Source organism: Salmo salar, chromosome 18, assembly GCF_965601325.2.
Source record: "Salmo salar chromosome 18, fSalSal1, whole genome shotgun sequence".
Taxonomy (NCBI): Eukaryota; Metazoa; Chordata; class Actinopteri; order Salmoniformes; family Salmonidae; genus Salmo; species Salmo salar.
In genome coordinates this window covers 85,993,585-86,012,470 of record NC_138308.1, presented here as the reverse complement: position 1 = coordinate 86,012,470, position 18,886 = coordinate 85,993,585, and the positions used below count along the sequence as shown (strand labels likewise).

General features: G+C 39.3%; 1 protein-coding gene across 2 annotated transcripts in view; it reads right to left on the bottom strand.

Moving 5' to 3' along the window:
* The window catches only part of LOC106577950 (sterile alpha motif domain-containing protein 9-like), a 37,942-nt gene that overhangs the window by 8,009 nt on the left and 11,047 nt on the right, over positions 1-18,886 (bottom strand). For both annotated transcript variants that reach the window (XM_014156431.3, XM_014156430.3), the window contains exons 3-9: positions 18,507-18,544; positions 8,074-8,135; positions 7,516-7,727; positions 7,152-7,402; positions 2,574-2,702; positions 2,331-2,466; positions 2,189-2,224 (exon numbers count right to left, since the gene is read on the bottom strand). In XM_014156431.3, coding sequence (XP_014011906.3) covers positions 2,189-2,224; positions 2,331-2,466; positions 2,574-2,702; positions 7,152-7,402; positions 7,516-7,727; positions 8,074-8,135; positions 18,507-18,544 — 864 coding nt within the window. The remainder of the gene's footprint in view (positions 1-2,188; positions 2,225-2,330; positions 2,467-2,573; positions 2,703-7,151; positions 7,403-7,515; positions 7,728-8,073; positions 8,136-18,506; positions 18,545-18,886) is intronic.

Here is an 18,886-nt window from a genome sequence, read left to right as displayed (position 1 = left end):
CCAGAAGACAGCTAAATGCAGCACTAACCTTTGATGATCTTCATCAGATGACACACCTAGGACATTATGTTATACAATACATGCATGTTTTGTTCAATCAAGTTCATATTTATATAAAAAACAGCTTTTTACATTAGCATGTGACGTTCAGAACTACCATACCCCCCGCAAACTTCCGGCGAATTTACTAACAATTTACTAAATTACTCACGATAAACGTTCACAAAAAGCATAACAATTATTTTAAGAATTATAGATACAGAACTCCTCTATCACTCGATATATCCGATTTTAAAATAGCTTTTCGGTGAAAGCACATTTTGCAATATTCTAAGTAGATAGCCCGGCATCACAGGGCTAGCTATTTAGACACCCAGCAAGTTTAGCCTTCACCAAACTCCGATTTACTATTAGAAAAGTTTGATTACCTTTGGTGTTCTTCGTCAGAATGCACTCCCAGGACTTCTACTTCAATAACAAATGTTGGTTTGGTCCCAAATAATCCATAGTTATGTTCAAACAGCGGCGCTTTGTTCGTGCGTTCAAGCCACTATCCGAATGGTAAATAAGGGTTACGAGCATGGCGCATTTCGTGACAAAAGATTTCTAAATATTTCATTACCGTACTTCGAAGCATGTCAACCGCTGTTTAAAATAAATTTTTATGCCATTTTTCTCATAAAAAAGCGATAATATTCCGACCGGGAATCTGCGTTTAGGTAAAAAGAAGAAAGAAAATAAAGCTCGGGGTCGACTCGGGCACGCGCCTAAGCCCATTGTCCTCTGATCGGCCACTTGTCAAAAGCGATAATGTGTTTCAGCCTGGGGCTGCCTCGATATCGTTCAGCTTTTTCCTGGGCTCTGAGAGCCTATGGGAGCCGTAGGAAGTGTCACGTTAAAGCAAAGATCCTCAGTCTTCAATAAACAGAGGCAAGAAAAACAACAACTTGTCAGACAGGCAACTTCCTGTATATAATCTTCTCAGGTTTTTGCCTGCCATGTGAGTTCTGTTATACTCACAGACACCATTCAAACAGTTTTAGAAACTTTAGGGTGTTTTCTATCCAAAGCCAATAATTATATGCATATTCTAGTTACTGGGTAGGAGTAGTAACCAGGCTAAATCGGTTACGTTTTTTATCCGGCCGTGTAAATACTGCCCCCTAGCCCTAACAGGTTAAAGAGACGTGTATCTGTAAAATGGTGTAAAATAGTCGTATGTTTGAGAACTTTGAATTATGACATTTTGTGGTTTTGAATTTGGCGCTATGATTTTTCACTGGTTGTTGAATAGTGTGAACCGTGGGTGGGATTTTAACAGATTGATTTCCACCCTTGCCATTCCCAGTGGTGAAAAGCTTTAATCGTCTGTGTCCATCGAGGAGGCGCGTTTTCTTTTGGAGATTGGTTCTCCTTATTTTACTCTCCATCAGGTTTGGGCGTTACTTGTTTTCATAATATTTGTTGATACATTTCTCTAGCCTTATGATTTGTTTTGTGTTGTTATCCAGATGGAAGTTTTTTACCCACCAGTATGTGAAGTGTTAATATTTAGTCTAATTTACATATATTGAATATTATGTCTTCATCTTGAGGTGATATGCGCTGCTGTGTTCAGTCCACCATCTTCTTTCCTTGGAACATTTCAGGAGGAGGAACCGTGGTTGCATGCATAGGGTATGTGTATGCAGGTATGTATGCAGTCAAATGGCCATCAAGCTAATGATCTAATACACTTGTTCAAACAGGCATCACTGCGCACTCACGCTTATAAATCTAATGATCTAATAATTTGCACGCACTCGCAAGCACACACACAACAAGTGTGTCGAAATATTGGCACTTTATTTCTGAAATATTGCCTTTTGTGTTCTCTAAATATTGCCACTTTATTTCTGAAATATTGCCTTTTGAATTCTCTAAATATTGCCACTTTATTCACAAAATGTAATTTTGACTATATTATTTTGGAAATCTTGCCGCTTTCTTCTACAAATATTTCGACTTATTTTTAAAGGAGTATTATGCAAAAAACAATAATCCAGGTACCACCCATCACTGTTTATTTTTTTTATTGCCGTCACTTGTCCCTAATAGGCATGCATAGAATGCAGATGGGATCCAAGGTGAATGGGAAATCATTTCGTTTTGGATCTTCTAGTGTTTACAGGAATGTTACAGCACTTACTTTGTGAATTCTGAGTGGTTTTGTGTCTGTAGTCAGCTGGGGGAAAAACACAGACGAAACGTTATTATTATTATAATCTTTGACTTTAATTGACATGGTGCCTGTTGAGACACTGATATTTTTGGCATAATCTTTTTCTGACCTTTTCTTATTGTGTGATCCCATACGATTTCCCCCTCCACATCACTGATTAGCTTCATACCGAAGTCAACATCTGCATCTTCTATGAACACCTCAAAGAAGTTTGGTGTAGTGTTGTCATATCTCAGCTTCATTTTCTGTGGAGGCAGTAGATGAGAGAGTTATTTTTTTTTAAAGTTTAGGATATTAAAATTGCTATTGCTTTTTGGATGAGATTGATATTCTGTGGGAGCTCAAACCATACAGGAGGTTTAACTTCAGCAGAAGGAGACGACGTTGTGAGGCTGAACCAATCCTTCATCCGAAGGGACTTCACTGGTTGCGGCTTTCTGATACTCCTGTATCCATAAGACTGCTCCTTTTTCTTCATTGCCTGAAGAAGCATAAGCCAACATGTCCTTATCAAAACCAATCACACATGACATTTTGTTGGATTTTGTGGTGTGAAATTGAATTCAATGAATGAACTATATAATATATTCTAAACCGGAAACCCATAAAAAACTGCCACGAGATGTTTTGACAGAGTAACACCATATCTGACTTTTTCTACGCCCCCCCCCCCTCTTTGGAGGACAAAAATAAACTTTGTTTTTACAGCTTTTTCTTTCGTTGTCACATGTACTTTCTACACACATTTTACATATATTTCACATATTTTTTTAATACTTTTTCTTCAGTAGTTACATAGCAAGAATACATTAATTTGATATACATTACATCTAGATATACATGCCAATTAGTATATTTGAATTTAACCATATTATATTAGTATTTTTATTTTAGTGAGAGGTTTAATGCTTTAATATTTAATCATTTTAGCCCCCGAACTCATATTCATTATATAAATTAGCATGTTATATTTTGTCTGGCCTGCCATTACAAATAAAGTGAAATATGTTCTGCTCAAATCATTTAAAAGACAAATCCTTTGGTCTAAGCAGGGCCACAAGTAAAGAGGTAAACTGGGATATGACTAAATAATTAATCAGGGTGACTTTTTCCACAAATAGACAGGTATTTACCTTTCCATGGTAGCAAGATCTTATAAATTGTTGTTGTAAAACATTTTTGTAGTAAGTTCCTTTATTTCTTTAGGGTTATGAATACCACCGGTCCACTTCACCGTCGGACCATTTTATTGGTAAACTAGACCTTAATGTAAAAGTACAAAAAAATGTTTTATCCAATATACCTCATATGGTACACTTATTATAGTTTGGTTGTAATCCAGAGAGGTTAGAAAAATTATCTAGATCCTCTATGAGGCTGTGCAGGGATCCAGATTGTGGATTTAAGAGAACATTTGAATCGTCAGAGTACAATGACACCTTTATTTTTGAGGATTTCTAGCCCCTCTATATTATTGTTGGATCTAATTTTATTCCCTAAAATTTTGATTGTCATAATACATGGATATGCCGACAGTGGATAACCTTGTTTTACTCCTCTTGACAGTTTACAGTAATACTTTCTGAGAAGGTGACATTAGTTACTATTTTACACCTAGGGATACTATACATAACTTTAACCCATTGTATAAGAGATTCTCCAAAATTAAAATAGTCCAGGCATCTATATATATATTCCAGTTGTACTTTATCAAAAGCCTTTTCAAAATCTGCTATGAATAACATACCTGGTTTCCTAGATTTTTCATAGGGTTCTATTGTTTCAAGTACTTGTCTTACGTTATCTCAAATGTATCTTCCATGTAAAAAAACCTGTCTCATCAAGATGAATTATATCCGACAACACCTTTTCAATTCTATGTGCTATTCATTTAGATATGATTTTTGCATCACAACACTATAAATAAAATGCATGAAATGTATGCATTCACTACTGTAAGTCGCTCTGGATAAGAGCGCCTGCTAAATGACTAAAATGTAAATGTAAAAACACTGGTGTAATGGGCTTCCAATTTGTTTCAATTAACTGGATCTTTATACTTACCACTTGGGTCCTGTTTCAGTAAAAGTGAAATCAGACCTTCTTGCTGAGTACTTGATAGTTTACTATTTTTATTGGAGTGGTTAAAACATGCTAATAGCAGATATTTAGTAGATCAAAAAGGTTTCATATAGAGTGTATTCAAAAATCATACATCTTTTCTACCTCATCAATCTACACACAGTATCCCATAATGACAAAGAAAAAAAAAGTTTAGACATTTTGCAAATGTGTAAATATATATATAGAAATGAAATATTATATTTACATAAATATTCAGACCCTTTACTCAGTATTTTGTTGCAGCAGCTTTGGCAGAGATTACATTCTCGAGCCTTCTTGGGTATGATGCGACAAGCTTGGCACATCGGTATTTGGGGAGTTTCTCCCATTCTTCTCTGCCGATCCTCTTAGCTCTGTCAGGTTGGATGGGGAGCGCAGCTATTTTCAGGTCTCTCCAGAGATGTTTGATTGGGTTCAATCCGGGCTATGGCTGGGCCACACAAGGACATTCATAGACTTGTCCCAAAGCCACTCCTGTGTTGTTTTGGCTGTGTGCTTAGGGTCATTGTCCATAACCCCATTCTTAGGTCCTGAGCGCTCTGGAGCAGGTTTTCATCAAAGATCGCTCTGTACTTTGCTCCATTCATTTTTCCCTCGATCCTGACTAGTCTCCCAGTACCTGCCGCTGAAAATCATCCCCAGAGAATGATGTTACCACCACCGTGCTTCACCATAGGGATGGGGTCAGGTTACCTCCAGATGGGATGCTTGGCATTTAGGCCAATCTTGGTTTCATCAGACCAGATAATCTTGTTCCTCATGGTCAGAGTCGTTTAGCTTCCTTTTCGCAAACTCCAAGCAGGCTGTCAAGTGCCTTTTACTGAGGAGTGGCTTCCATCTGGCCACTCTATCATAACGGCCTGATTGGTAGAGTGCTGCAGTTGTCAAGTTATAGAAACGTCTCAAGAATGATCAATGGAAACAGGATGCACCTGAGCTCAATTTTGAGTCTCATAGTAAAGGGTCTGAATACTTATGTAAATAAGGTATTTCTGTTTTTCATTTTTAATACATTTGCTAAAATTGCTTTGTCAATATGGGGTATTGTGTGAAGATTGATGAGGATTTTTAAAAATGTAATCCATTTTAGAATAAGTCTTTAATGTAACAAAATGTGAAGAAAGGGAAGGGGTCTGAATACTTTCCAAATGCATTGTACCTCAACTGGTATGCCATCCAGCCCTGGAATTTTCCCTGACCTATAGGTTTTAATTGCATCAAGAAGTTCATCCTCTGCGATTTGACCCTCACACGTCTTTCTGTACAGCTGTTAATTATTTACATTTTTTCTCTTTCAAAATATAATTTGGTAAATCCTGTATTTCTATGTTGAAGATTCCAAAAGAATTTGGTGCATTTTTCAAAATGTCCATCCAATTAATATTTTTTTTTATAATACATTATACTTGATCATTCTCAAATAAGTTCCTCCATTGTCACGTCCTGACCATAGAGAGCTCTTATTTTCTATGATAGAGTAGGTCAGGGCGTGACTGGGGGGTTATCTAGTTTATTTATTTCTATGTTGTGTTCTAGTTTCTTTTTTCTAAGTTGCGGTTTTTGTATGATTCCCAATTAGAGGCAGCTAGTCATTGTTGTCTCTAATTGGGGATCATATTTAAGTAGTAGTTTTTCCTACCTGTGTTTGTGGGATATTATTTTGAGTTAGTGCATGTTGCACCTCTGTCGTCACGGTTTGTTGTTTGTTTATAGTTTATTGTTTGTCTTACTAAGTTTCACATAATAATAAAGATGTGGAACGATACTCATGCTGCGCCTTGGTCCGATTCTTCTAACGGATGTGACATCCATTTATTTGTGTTTTTCCTCTAACTTATTTTGTGCCTCTATTGTACAGTTTTAATTGCTATCCATCTGTACTGTTATTTCTTCTATTTCCTTTGTTAATGTGAACTCTTTTGACAGAAAGAGTTTTTGTTATAATGATGAGTATTGAACTGCATGACCTCTGAAGACACATTTAAAATTGTCCCTTACAATAAGTGGATCTGCTGTACCTATGTTATGTAGGAAAAGGTCAGTTATAAAATCCTTTGTCTTGGTTAAAAACAGATTGTCATACAATAGGCTTTTATTCAATTTCCAATATCATCGCCCACTTGGACATTCTGTAAGAGTAATGTGGATGCCAATTATTTGATGGTCTGACAGCATTCTGCCCCCTATCAACACTTTTTTTTAACTTTTGGTGCCAGCACGAAGGGTACATGAAAGTAATCATGACGGCTAGCTTGATTAAGCCTCCTCCATGTTTAACTCACTGAGTCTGGATTTAAGCCTCGTATATCCGCTAGTTCTAATGTGTCCATGATATTTGTAATTTCCCTCAGTGCACGACGGTGATAGTTTGTAGTGTGATTTCTTTTATGATTTACGGTCCATTGAGGTACTTAAAACTGTATTATATTCTCCCACCATAATAATCGGACTCTTACCCCCACAGTTTCCCAACAACAGAAGTCCACCAAATTCCCCTGGTTTTGGATGGAAAATAAACAGCTGTTTTTCAGTCTGTAGGAACCGTATTTACTCATTTTGGGTGCCGGTACTGTTTATATTTAGGTGCGGGATCTCCACAATACTTTTGAGCTAATATTCAATATGAGGAACAGGATCTCAAGCAGTGAGCTCCTGCCCAAGTCAAGCACTGAATAGGAGCATGGCAATGTCTAGACAATTATATACTGTATATTAAATGTCTTATTTTTTTACCCACTGGTATTATCTGCATTGATAACATTGAGAGATTATTTAACCACAGAGGAGAACAATAAGTGGAAATTACCTGTTCCACAGAAGAATCACAGGGTACCAGATATGCATGTAGCGTGAGGAATGCTGTCTTGGCCTGGTAGAGCAGCAAGTCACAGTGGGCTTTCACTGGACAGCCAGATCTCATGAGAACTCCTTTTGGAGAGAAGGATGGATGGACGATCTTGACGTGGAAGCGGGTGACTTCATCCACTTGTTCTACGGACACACCACTGTCTTGTACATGTAGAACTCTCACTTTCTCTTTAAAGGAGGGATAATCGCCTGCAGAGAAAAACAGGCACGTTTGCATAAACATCAGGTTGACATCAACAACAAGGCTTTTTAAAAGTAGTTTGCATCAGTTATATTTTAATTAAAAACATATACGCCCCTACCAAAACAGGCAAAATGTGGCAGCTGCACTTCTTCCAATTCTCCTGAAATGACTGTGACGTCCAATAGGGGGCCTCCTTGCTTGTACCCCAAGCTTTTCATCATTGCCCTGTGAGGTTCCCAGGAGCTGAATTGATACTGCAGACTGACATAGGTTTTACACACCCATCGGAGCCCTGATACTCTGCACTCGTAGCGCCCCGGGGGTGACGTGCTAGGGACGGCATGAAAAGAAGACAGAATGGGTTTAGAGTAAGTAAGTAAGTCATGTACTTAATTGTTTATCAGCAGTTGACCAACATAATAATGGTTACTTTACTTTGTTAAACTTTTCTGTAAATCCTCACATAGACTCTATTTCTTATTTATTTTTTTATTTTTTTTACAATTAATTAAACACAGGCTATGAAGTCAGACTGTCTTCTTTACATAAGTGTTAGCAGGTATATTCAATCTAGTCATTATTATTAGTATCTTAAAACAGAATTGTTGGATAACAAAACTTAAAGTTTTTAATCGTCTGTATTATGGCGAGGGACTAATACATTCCAGGAATGTACCTGAACATTGGGGCTTCTTTAGTGATGGCCACAGGTTCAACCTGAACCCAGTTGGTAGATTCCTGAATAAGGGAACATTGATCTCTGATTATCACAGATACACTGAATTCATTAGATAAATATTAAACATCATCGTGTAAAGGCAGCCTGGTCTCATAGACTAGACGTGACATAGTCAATGTTAATCAGGGACACTTAAATTAGTATGATATGTTACGTTTGTACGGTTACATGAGACATAGGTTACTTAAGGCAAAAACAAAAGGTGGCTGGTCAGGGTGGATGGGTAGCTGTTTAACACAAATGTTTAGCGACCTATATGCATGTTCATGAACAACTTCAGTAATTTAGCTAATAAGCAACTTTGCATATACTTACTACTTTTTCGCTACTTTGCAACTACTTAGCATGTCAGTTAACCCTAACCCTTTAACCTAACTCCTAACTAGGACTGTGGTGGTTATGACATTTTGTCAGCCGGTTATTGTCATGCAAAAGCGTGCCGGTCTCACGGTAATTGACTGTTAATTAACTTAAACACATGTAACATCTCCAGGCCTCCATCATACAAGCCACTGATGTGCACCTTTGGAACATCTACATTTAAAAAAATATAATAAATCAATTTGATATACACTATCAGAATAAATCCCTGATGGATTTTAGTCAGGTCTAAAGAAACATGATATGAAGAATTTTTTTTCTCAGACATATGAGTTGGCCTACTGTAAGACTATGCACCATGCCATAGACTGTAGGCTAGTTCATATAGCTTACAATATGCTTATAAGTCCCTTGCCAGACTATAATTGAACTTAGATGAATAAAAAAGAAAGGATATTTTCTCCGTTACGTAGCGAGTGTGCATATGAAGTGGCTATGTTGAGGGTAAAAGTGATCATTTGAAACAGGTCTTGTATGCTAGATTCAGAGTTATTTGGCAACTTTAGTTGTGAATTATATAAACCTTAGAATGTCTTTGAAGTGAAAGCATTCTCAATTTAATCTTGTCTTTACTTATATGTAAAATTAATTTTGATTTAGAATGGCCCATTATCAAATGGGCAGGAACAGAGTCTGGGGGGGAAAGACGTCATCTGTATGCACTCAAACAGCGAATAGAGGCTGTGCGCTTTCCCACCGGTCGACTTGGGTTTGATAGAGGAGCATGTGCTTAATATGATCAGCTATTAATAAATATAATATCACTTATTTCACTGGGCTCTCCAACTTTGTTCCTGCAGCTACCCAGTGCTTAAATTGGGAAACCAAGTGAAATCTGTTCGGGAACATCAATAGTAACATGTTTTCACAACAAAACATATTTCACTTAACTGTTGACAGCCCATCTGCGTGCTCAAGAAAGGAATAAAGAAGAGAGAAGAAGATGGAAATGCATGGTGGTGAGATATTCTGTATAGCTGAAGGTGATGTGTCACTCAATTAATTCAGAAAATATAAACAATTCCCTATTACTAGGCTATTGAAAATCAAACACAAGTGCACTAATTGCAGGCTAACTCTAAGCAGCCCTGCACAATCAATGAACCAACAGCATCACCTAGGGCTATATGTTCTCTCCCAGACTCATGGATAACATTTTTGGAGTGTAGCATAAGGTAACCAGCCCATCCAGTGTGTATACTGCTCCAAAAAATAAAGGGAACACTTAAACAACACATCCTAGATCTGAATGAAAGAAATAATCTTATTAAATACTTTTTTCTTTACGTAGTTGAATGTGCTGACAACAAAATCACACAAGAATAATCAATGGAAATCCAATTTATCAAGCGTCTGCCAACTCCTGGACAGTCTGTCGTGCAACATGGCGTTGGTGGATGGAGCGAGACATGATGTCCCAGATGTGCTCAATTGGATTCAGGTCTGGGGAACGGGCGGGCCAGTCCATAGCATCAATGCCTTCCTCTTGCAGGAACTACTGACACACTCCAGCCACATGAGGTCTAGCATTGTCTTGCATTAGGAGGAACCCAGGGCCAACCGCACCAGCATATGGTCTCACAAGGGGTCTGAGGATCTCATCTCGGTACCTAATGGCAGTCAGGCTACCTCTGGCGATCACATGGAGGGCTGTGCGGCCCCAAAAAGAAATGGCACCCCTCACCATAACTGACCCACCGCCAAACCGGTCATGCTGGAGGATGTTGCAGGCGGCAGAACGTTCTCCACAGCGTCTCCAGACTCTGTCACGTCTGTCACGTGCTCAGTGTGAACCTGCTTTCATCTGTGAAGAGCACAGGGCGCCAGTGGCGAATTTGCCAATCTTGGTGTTCTCTGGCAAATGCCAAACATCCTGCACGGTGTTGGGCTGTAAGCACAACCCCCACCTGTGGACGTCGGGCCCTCATACCACCCTCGTGGAGTCTGTTTCTGACCGTTTGAGCAGACACATGAACATTTGTGGCCTGCTGGAGGTCATTTTGCAGGGCTCTGGCAGTGCTTCTCCTGCTCCTCCTTGCACAAAGGCGGAGGTAGCGGTCCTGCTGCTGGTTTGTTGCCCTCCTACGGCCTCCTCCACGTCTCCTGATGTACTGGCCTGTCTCCTGGTAGCGCCTCCATGCTCTGGACACTACGCTGACAGACACAGCAAACCTTCTTGCCACAGCTCGCATTGATGTGCCATCCTGGATGAGCTGCACTACCTGAGCCACTTGTATGGGTTGTAGACTCCGTCTCATGCTACCACTAGAGTGAAAGCACCGGCAGCATTCAAAAGTGAACAACAATTATTTTAAGAATTATAGATACAGCACTCCTTTTTGCAATCGAGGTGTCCGATTTTAAAATAGCTTTTCGGTGAAAGCACATTTTGCAATATTCTCAGTAGATAGCCCAGCCATCACGGCTAGCCATTTAGACACCGACCAAGTTTAGCCCTGACCAAACTCCGATTTACTATTACAAAAGTTTGATTACCTTTGTTGTCTTCGTCAGAATGCACTCCCAGGACTGCTACTTCAATAACAAATGTTGGTTTGGTCCAAAATAATCCATCGTTATATCCAAATAGCGGCGTTTTGTTCGTGCGTTCCAAGACACTATCCGAAGTGGGAAATAAGGGTCACGAGCATGGCGCAATTCGTGACAAAGAAATTCTTCGAAGCATGTCAACCGCTGTTTAAAATCAATTTTTATGCAATTTTTCTTGTAAAAAAGCGATAATATTCCGACCGGGAATCTGCGTTTAGGTAAACAGAGGAAAGAAAACAAAGCATTCGGTCGACGCGGGCACGAGCCTGAGTCTCACAGTACTGTAACCAGCCACTACCCAAACGCGCTACTTTTTTTCAACCAGAGCCTGCAAAGCCATGATTCAGCTTTTTGCCGCCTTCTGAGAGCCCATTGGAGCCGTAGAAAGTGTCACGTAACAGCAGAGATCCTTTGTTTTGGATAGAGATGACAAAGAAGGCCAAGAAATGGTCAGACAGGGCACTTCCTGTACAGAATCTTCTCAGGTTTTGACTTGCCATTTGAGTTCTGTTATACTCACAGACACCATTCAAACAGTTTTAGAAACTTTGGAGTGTTTTCTATCCAAAGCCAATAATTATATGCATATTCTAGTTACTGGGCAGGAGTAGTAACCAGATTAAATCGGGTATGTTTTTTATCCAGCCGTGTCAATACTGCCCCCTAGCCCTAACAGGTTAACCTCTCTGGGCTAGGCGGGACGAATTCGTCCCACCTACGTAACAGCCACTGGCAGCCTGTGGCGCGATTTTCAAAACCTTAAAAATCCTATTACTTCAATTTCTCAAACATATGACTATTTTACAGCTATTTAAAGACAAGACTCTCGTTAATCTAACCACACTGTCCGATTTCAAAAAGGCTTTACAACGAAAGCAAAACATTAGATTATGTCAGCAGAGTACCAAGCCAGAAATAATCAGACACCCATTTTTCAAGCCAGCATATAATGTCACCAAAACCCAGAAGACAGCTAAATGCAGCACTCACCTTTGATGATCTTCAACAGATGACAACCCTAGGACATTATGTTATACAATACATGCATGTTTTGTTCAATCAAGTTCATATTTATATCAAAAACCAGCTTTTTACATTAGCATGTGACGTTCAGAACTAGCAAACTTCCGGGGAATTCGCTAACAAATTGCTATTCATAACATATAATGCACATTTTTATTCGTAACATTCATAACATTTGAAATGGATGATGGACATCAACAAATTAATACATACCATACGAAACGTAACATATCATACTAAATGGAGGGACTGAGATTTACATACAAAATAATACAAACTGCTCTGAGACCAGGTTGGTAAAGGTTGTACTTTGTACTTTAAAGGCTAACTTGCCTTTGCAATGTTGTTGAACCTGCTTATTCTATACCTTTATTTGCAAATTACTGAAGAATGGTTTCTGTGATTATTCATTCTTAGAAAAAAAGGTGTTATGTAGAACCATATAGGGTTTTTTGTTTTGTCCCCATAGTGGAACCCTTTTTGGTGCTAGGTAGAATCCTTTCTAGAGAGTTCTGCCTAGAACTCTCTATATATGGTTCTTCATAGAATCATTTTATATTTGAAGGGTTCATCCTAGAACCCCCTATGAATGGTTCTACTAAGAACCCTTTGATCTTTGAAGGGTTTTCCCTAGAACCCTCTATGAACGGTTCCACCAGCCTAATTAGCCTTCAAAATTAAACTCTTTATGACAATAGATGACATACTGTATATCATAAGACATTTCTATGAGGGCTTAGTTATACCCTAAAACGGTGGTTTTAGGAAACTCCTGCTTTACGGGCCACATCAGGTCTGCAAGTCACATTCTGCTCGCCTGCAAGTGATGGTGTACCTAGAGCCCTCGAGGTAAACCATCTGAATCTGAATTAAACACTCTGAATGTGTAATTCCTATTGGAATCCAGCCAGAGTGAGGATATCCAACAATTATAATTTTTATAAACCGCAACCTGCAGAGAAGATTAATAAATGAGACTACCTAAATCATCTAAACTGGAACAACCATCTCAGTTATGCAATAAGTCCAACTACTAACAGATAGAATTGGTTTAGGAAAATGTATGTTATTTATCTTTGTGTAGCACAACATTAATCATGCAATCAATGTGTATGCAAAAACACAGATATTAAAACAAACAATTCTGAAAATGAACCTACAATAGAGCATAGTGGGAAATATTATTATTATAGGCGTGGTTTTGAATGTTATACTCTGCATAGATTACAAATGACAACCACACTCAACTCTGGTTATTAAGATCAACAATATATATTTTTTACACCACCATGTCAGCTACATGTAAAATAATTAAATAAACATTACATTTAACAATTTTAAAAACAAAGCCAAAGCCCTAATCAACGTCATCAGAGCGCGACATATGTTTGTTGATATTGAACGCTGTCAAACACCGAAACCTGAACTAAAGGCCTCGGTTTAAAAGCCGACTGTAAGGGCTGTCTGAAGAGAGAGTAGACCAAGGTGCAGCGGAGTTAGTGTTCATCATTTAATATTTAATTGAACAACTTGAACACTATACAAAAACAAGAAAAGAGAAAATCGACAGCCAATAGTCCTGTCAGGTGCAAACACTAACAGAAACAATTACCCACAAAACCCAAAGGAAAAACATGCTCCTTATGTGTGACTCCCAATCAGCAACAACGAGCTTCAGCTGTGCCTGATTGGGAGCCACACACACGGCCCAAAACAAAGAAATACAAAAACATAGAAAAAGGAACATAGAACGCCCACCCAATGTAACACCCTGGCCTAACCAAAATAAAGAACAAAAAACCCCTCTCTATGGCCAGGGCGTTACAGCGACAGTGTTTTTATATACTTTTATTTTATTTTGAATCCTGCGGCTCTGTTGGGCTAAATTGCTGTGAGCGCTGCTATCTGTCCAGGGATCCTGCCAGATTCCGTATAGGGGGAGAGACGCGAAAGCCCAGCTAGCTTTGCTGGCTCGGCGGTCTCAAATGGAGGCCGCTATTGAACGTTTCCAGAGTTGCAGGAGCTGTGTTTACTTTGCTTTGTTCCGGGACAATGTGGACCGTGTTGACTTTCAATGTAGCAACTGATTGCTTGCGGAGGACTCCAGGAGCGAACTAACTACTCTTAGCAAGCAAGTCGCAAACCTGCATAAGCTGCTGGGGAACCCACGTCTTCGTCCTCGGTTCTGTCTCCCTCTCCGGTGGCTTCTACCTCAAGTTCAGATCCTCGGAGCTCCCAGCCTAACCAGAACCTGAGGCTGCCTGAGAAACCGGACCATTCACATCACCAGCTGTCATCATAGACAGCTCTATGGTGAGAAACATCTCGGTCCCCATGGCAAAAATCCTGTGCTACCCAGGAGCACGAGTACATGCATATTCTAGTTTCTGGGCAGGAGTAGTAACCAGATTAAATCAGGTACGTTTTTTATCCGGCCGTGAAAATACTGCCCCCTATCCCAAACAGGTTTTAAGGGAATGCCAGATACATGCACAAATATTCCCATATAGGTTTTTATTTGTATTTATTTAACCTTTATTTAACTAGGCAAGTCAGTTAAGAATAAATTCTTATTTACAGTGACGGCCTACCAAAAGGCAAAAGGCCTCCTGCGGGGAAGGGGTCTGGGATTAAAACATAATAATAAATACAATATAAATATAGGACAAAACACAAATCACAACAAGAGAGACAACACAACACTACATAAAGAGAGACCTAAGACAACAACATAGCAAGGCAGCAACACATGACAACACAGCATTGTAGCTGCACAACATAACAACAGCATGGTAGCAGCACAAAACATTGTACAAACATTATTGGGCACAGTCAATAGCACAAAGGTCAAGAAGGTAGAGACAACAATACATTACACAAAGCAGCCACAACTGTCAGTAAGAGTGTACATGATTGAGTCTTTGAATGAAGAGATTGAGATAAAACTGTTGCAACGGGTATACAGAGATGAGCAGTTTACAGAGGAGTATAGAGTACAGTGATGTGTCCTATAAGGAGCATTGGTGGCAAATCTGATGGCCAAATGGTAAAGAACATCAAGCTGCTCGAGTGCACCCTTGCCAATCTATAAATTATGTCTTCGTAATCTAGCATGGGTAGGATGGTCATCTGAATCAGGGTTAGTTTGGCAGCTGGGGCAAAAGAGGAAACCAAGTCTAGATTTAACTTTAGCCTGCAGTTTTGATATGTGCAGAGAGAAGGACAGTGTACTGTCTAGCCATACTCCCAAGTACTTGTATGACGTGACTACCTCAAGCTCTAAACACTCAGAGGTAATAATCACACCTGTGAGGAGAGGGGCACTCTTCTTACCAAACCACATTACCTTTGTTTTGGAGGTGTTAAGAACAAGGTTAAGGGTAGAGAAAGCTTGTTGGACACTAAGAAAGCTTTGTTGTAGAGTATTTAACACAACATCCGGGTAGGGGACAGCTGAGTATAAGACTGTATCATATGTATATAAATGGATGAGAGAGCTTCCTACTGCCTGAGCTATGTTGTTGACTTAATGAAGTAGTGATTAAAGAGCTCAGCCATGTGCTTCTTGTCAGTAACAACCACATCATCAACATTAAGGGGCATGGGCAGCTGTGAGGAGGAGGGTTTATTCTCCAGGTCTTTAACCGTTTTCCAGAACTTTTGGGGTTTACTCACACCAATCTCACACCACTCTTTTTAAAATCCTGATGTTAAAGTTTAAACACTGAGGTAAACACAAAAGCCCAAGCACTATGTAAAATAATGAAATTACAATAAATAAACTTATTCAGATTCTGAAGGGTTCTTCCCAAAAATGTTCTTAGCATGTTAAAGGTTCTAGGGAGAACCATTTGCCTTACAAATAACCATTGTCTCCCAAAGAGGGTTCTTCAGATGAAAACGGTTCTTGGTAGAACCCTATCCCTCCACAAAGAACCCTTTTATAATATTTTTTTCCAGTGCTTAATTTCAGCCGGATCTTGCCGGAACAGGATCCTGCAACTTTCAGTTTTGCACTGTTTCGTTCCGTAACCTATTTGCCAGGATTCGGTACCTCTGGTGGCATGAACACTTATTTTCACTGTTTGCAATGTAAACATAATAATAAAATCAGAGTCAATACAAGTTGCCTCCTCTGTAATTCTCCTGCCCCTTAAAAACGTGCTGTGATAACGTGCCTGATATTCTAAGAATTAATTTGTGTTGGGCCGGCCCGGGTTCATGGTTTGCGCAACATTGAAGCCTATAGACCAAAGCGTGGCCATTGCTGTGGTGAGACAGAGAAGGGCTCTTGTATCTCTCACAGAACTAGATTGAGATTCACTTTCTATTATCTGCCATCCTCTCTCTGCTCTGATAGACATGAGCCTGCAACTAATCTCTCCAACATTGCATTTCATAATTTATTTCCTTAAAGAATCATAGCCGTGGAAGGGTGCTGGAGGTGCCACAGCACCCCTGATGAATTGAAATACATTTGCAAAGTTATAGAATTACTGTTGACTGTTCAGAAATAAATTAAATAATTCTGAATAATACACCAGGAGTAGGCCTATAATTCAGCCACAAAGGATCAATAATAAATACATAGGCTAGCTGAGATTGTGTGTAGCCCAATCACAAGGCATGCCTACAGTCGGGAATTGCGGCAAATCTGTCAGTGAACAGCATGAAGCCAAAACAGGCATGTCGCAATATTTCGAATAAACTGAACAAAAATATAAACTATATGTAAATTGTTGGTCTCATGTTTCATGAGCTGAAATAGAAGATCCCAGACATTTAGCAGTAAGTCCAATTAGCTTCACAACCGCAGTCCACCTGTAAGGCGAGCGGTTTGCTGATGTCAACGTTGTGAACAGAGTGCCGCATGGTGGCGGTGGGGTTATGGTAGGGGTACACGCAATGTACTGAAAACGAACACAATTGCATTTTATTGATGGCAATTTGAATGCAGAGATACTGTGAAGAGATCCTGAGGCCCATTGTCGTGCTAGTCATCCGCCTCCATCACCTCATGTTTCAGCATTATAATGCACGACCCAATGTTGCAAGGATCTGTACACAATTCCTGGAAGCTGAAAATGTCCCAGTTCTTCCAATGGACTGCATACTCACCAGACATGTCACCCATTGAGCATGTTTGGGATGCTCTATATCGATGTGTATGCAACCATGTACCAGTTCAATATCCAGCAAATTTGAACAGCCATTGAAAAGAAGTGGGACAATGTTCCACAGGCCACAATCAACAGCCTGATCAACTCTATGCTAAGGAGATGTGTTGGCTGCATGAGGCAAATGGTGGTCGCACCAGATACTGACTGGTTTTCTGATCCACACCCCTACCTTTTTTTTAAGGTCTCTATGACCAACGGATGCATATCTGTATACCCAGTCATGTGAAAACCATCGATTAGGGCGAAATGAATGTATTTAAATTGACTGATTTCCTTACAAGTACGAACTGTAACTCAGTTAAACCTTTGAAATTGTTGCATGTTGAATTTATATTTTCGTTCGGTATACAATCGGGGGAAAGCACCGGTTGGAAAGCAAATGATTCTACTGAAAAGAGAAGACTAATTTACCAAAGACTAAGCTACCAAAAATGTTATCAACTTCCAAATAGGCCTATTGAGCAAACAGCATTGTTTTACAAAGTAAAACAAGAAAGAGATGGCTTTAAGAATGAGCGCATCGGCCATCGCAGGTGAGTGAACTGAGCATCATTGGGTGAGTGACTGAAACTGGAAAGCTTTTTTAGGACTATAGTTTCCTCCTTATATTGTACAATATGTGTGTCCACACACCTAGGCCTAGGCTATTGCTGGATTCAGGACAGGGTCGTTTTAATTGATCTCAGATTCTGAGTTTGTCATGGTCAAAGTAGCCTGTCATTTCGATAATTTGTGAGTTACTAAAAAAGATTCTGCTCAAGTCTCCAGTCATCTAAAATTATGTGAAATTGTATGAAATGCGTTTATGAAAAGGCCACATTTTTTCCCGAACCCGTTTTTTGTTTCTCCCTTCTTAAAGAATCTCTACTCTACTGCTGTATGCCAGAATGCAAATACGATGATAATGCATGCAATGGTTTATTATGAAGGGGATTTTTTTTAATGCATTCTGGAACCTGAGAGCAACCCAAGTCATGCCCCTCTCATGCTCACTTTTTCTTCCGGCACCTACGAATTTACAAATGAAGCACTACTTTTTTCTAACAGTGCAGCTGCCAGCGGTGTGAAACTGGAGCAAAATGTAGGATTTCCACAACATATTTTTGATTTTCATGAAAGTAAAAAGATATTCATGAATACAGAGCACAGTCAACATAGGTGGTAGTCAAACATTTGACAAAAATGTATCGACAACTACTGTACACGATATGAATACAGTAACAAAGATTAACTCACCATCACATTAGCACAGGTTGTGCAACTTCTCACAGGCCCTGGGGACAGACACATCAATCAGAAAATCAAGTACACCAAGCATTAACCTCAGTGATAATACAGTGGTCTTAATTTCCTGGTACACAAAGAATTTTAAAATCACAAATACAATAACAATTATATTTAGTGATAACAATGATCTCTATGAGATGAATGACAAATGCTCCCAGCATCAATGTTTCCCTGTGAGGATTGGTGGGTTTGAACGTCACTGTATTGTGGATAACTTAGCACATGAAAATATCAAGAACTTGAACATGAGTGAGAGAATGTAGAAATGAAAATGAGAAGATTAGGATTAGAATGGTTTTACCATTTTTTATCTATTTGATGTCAGTTAC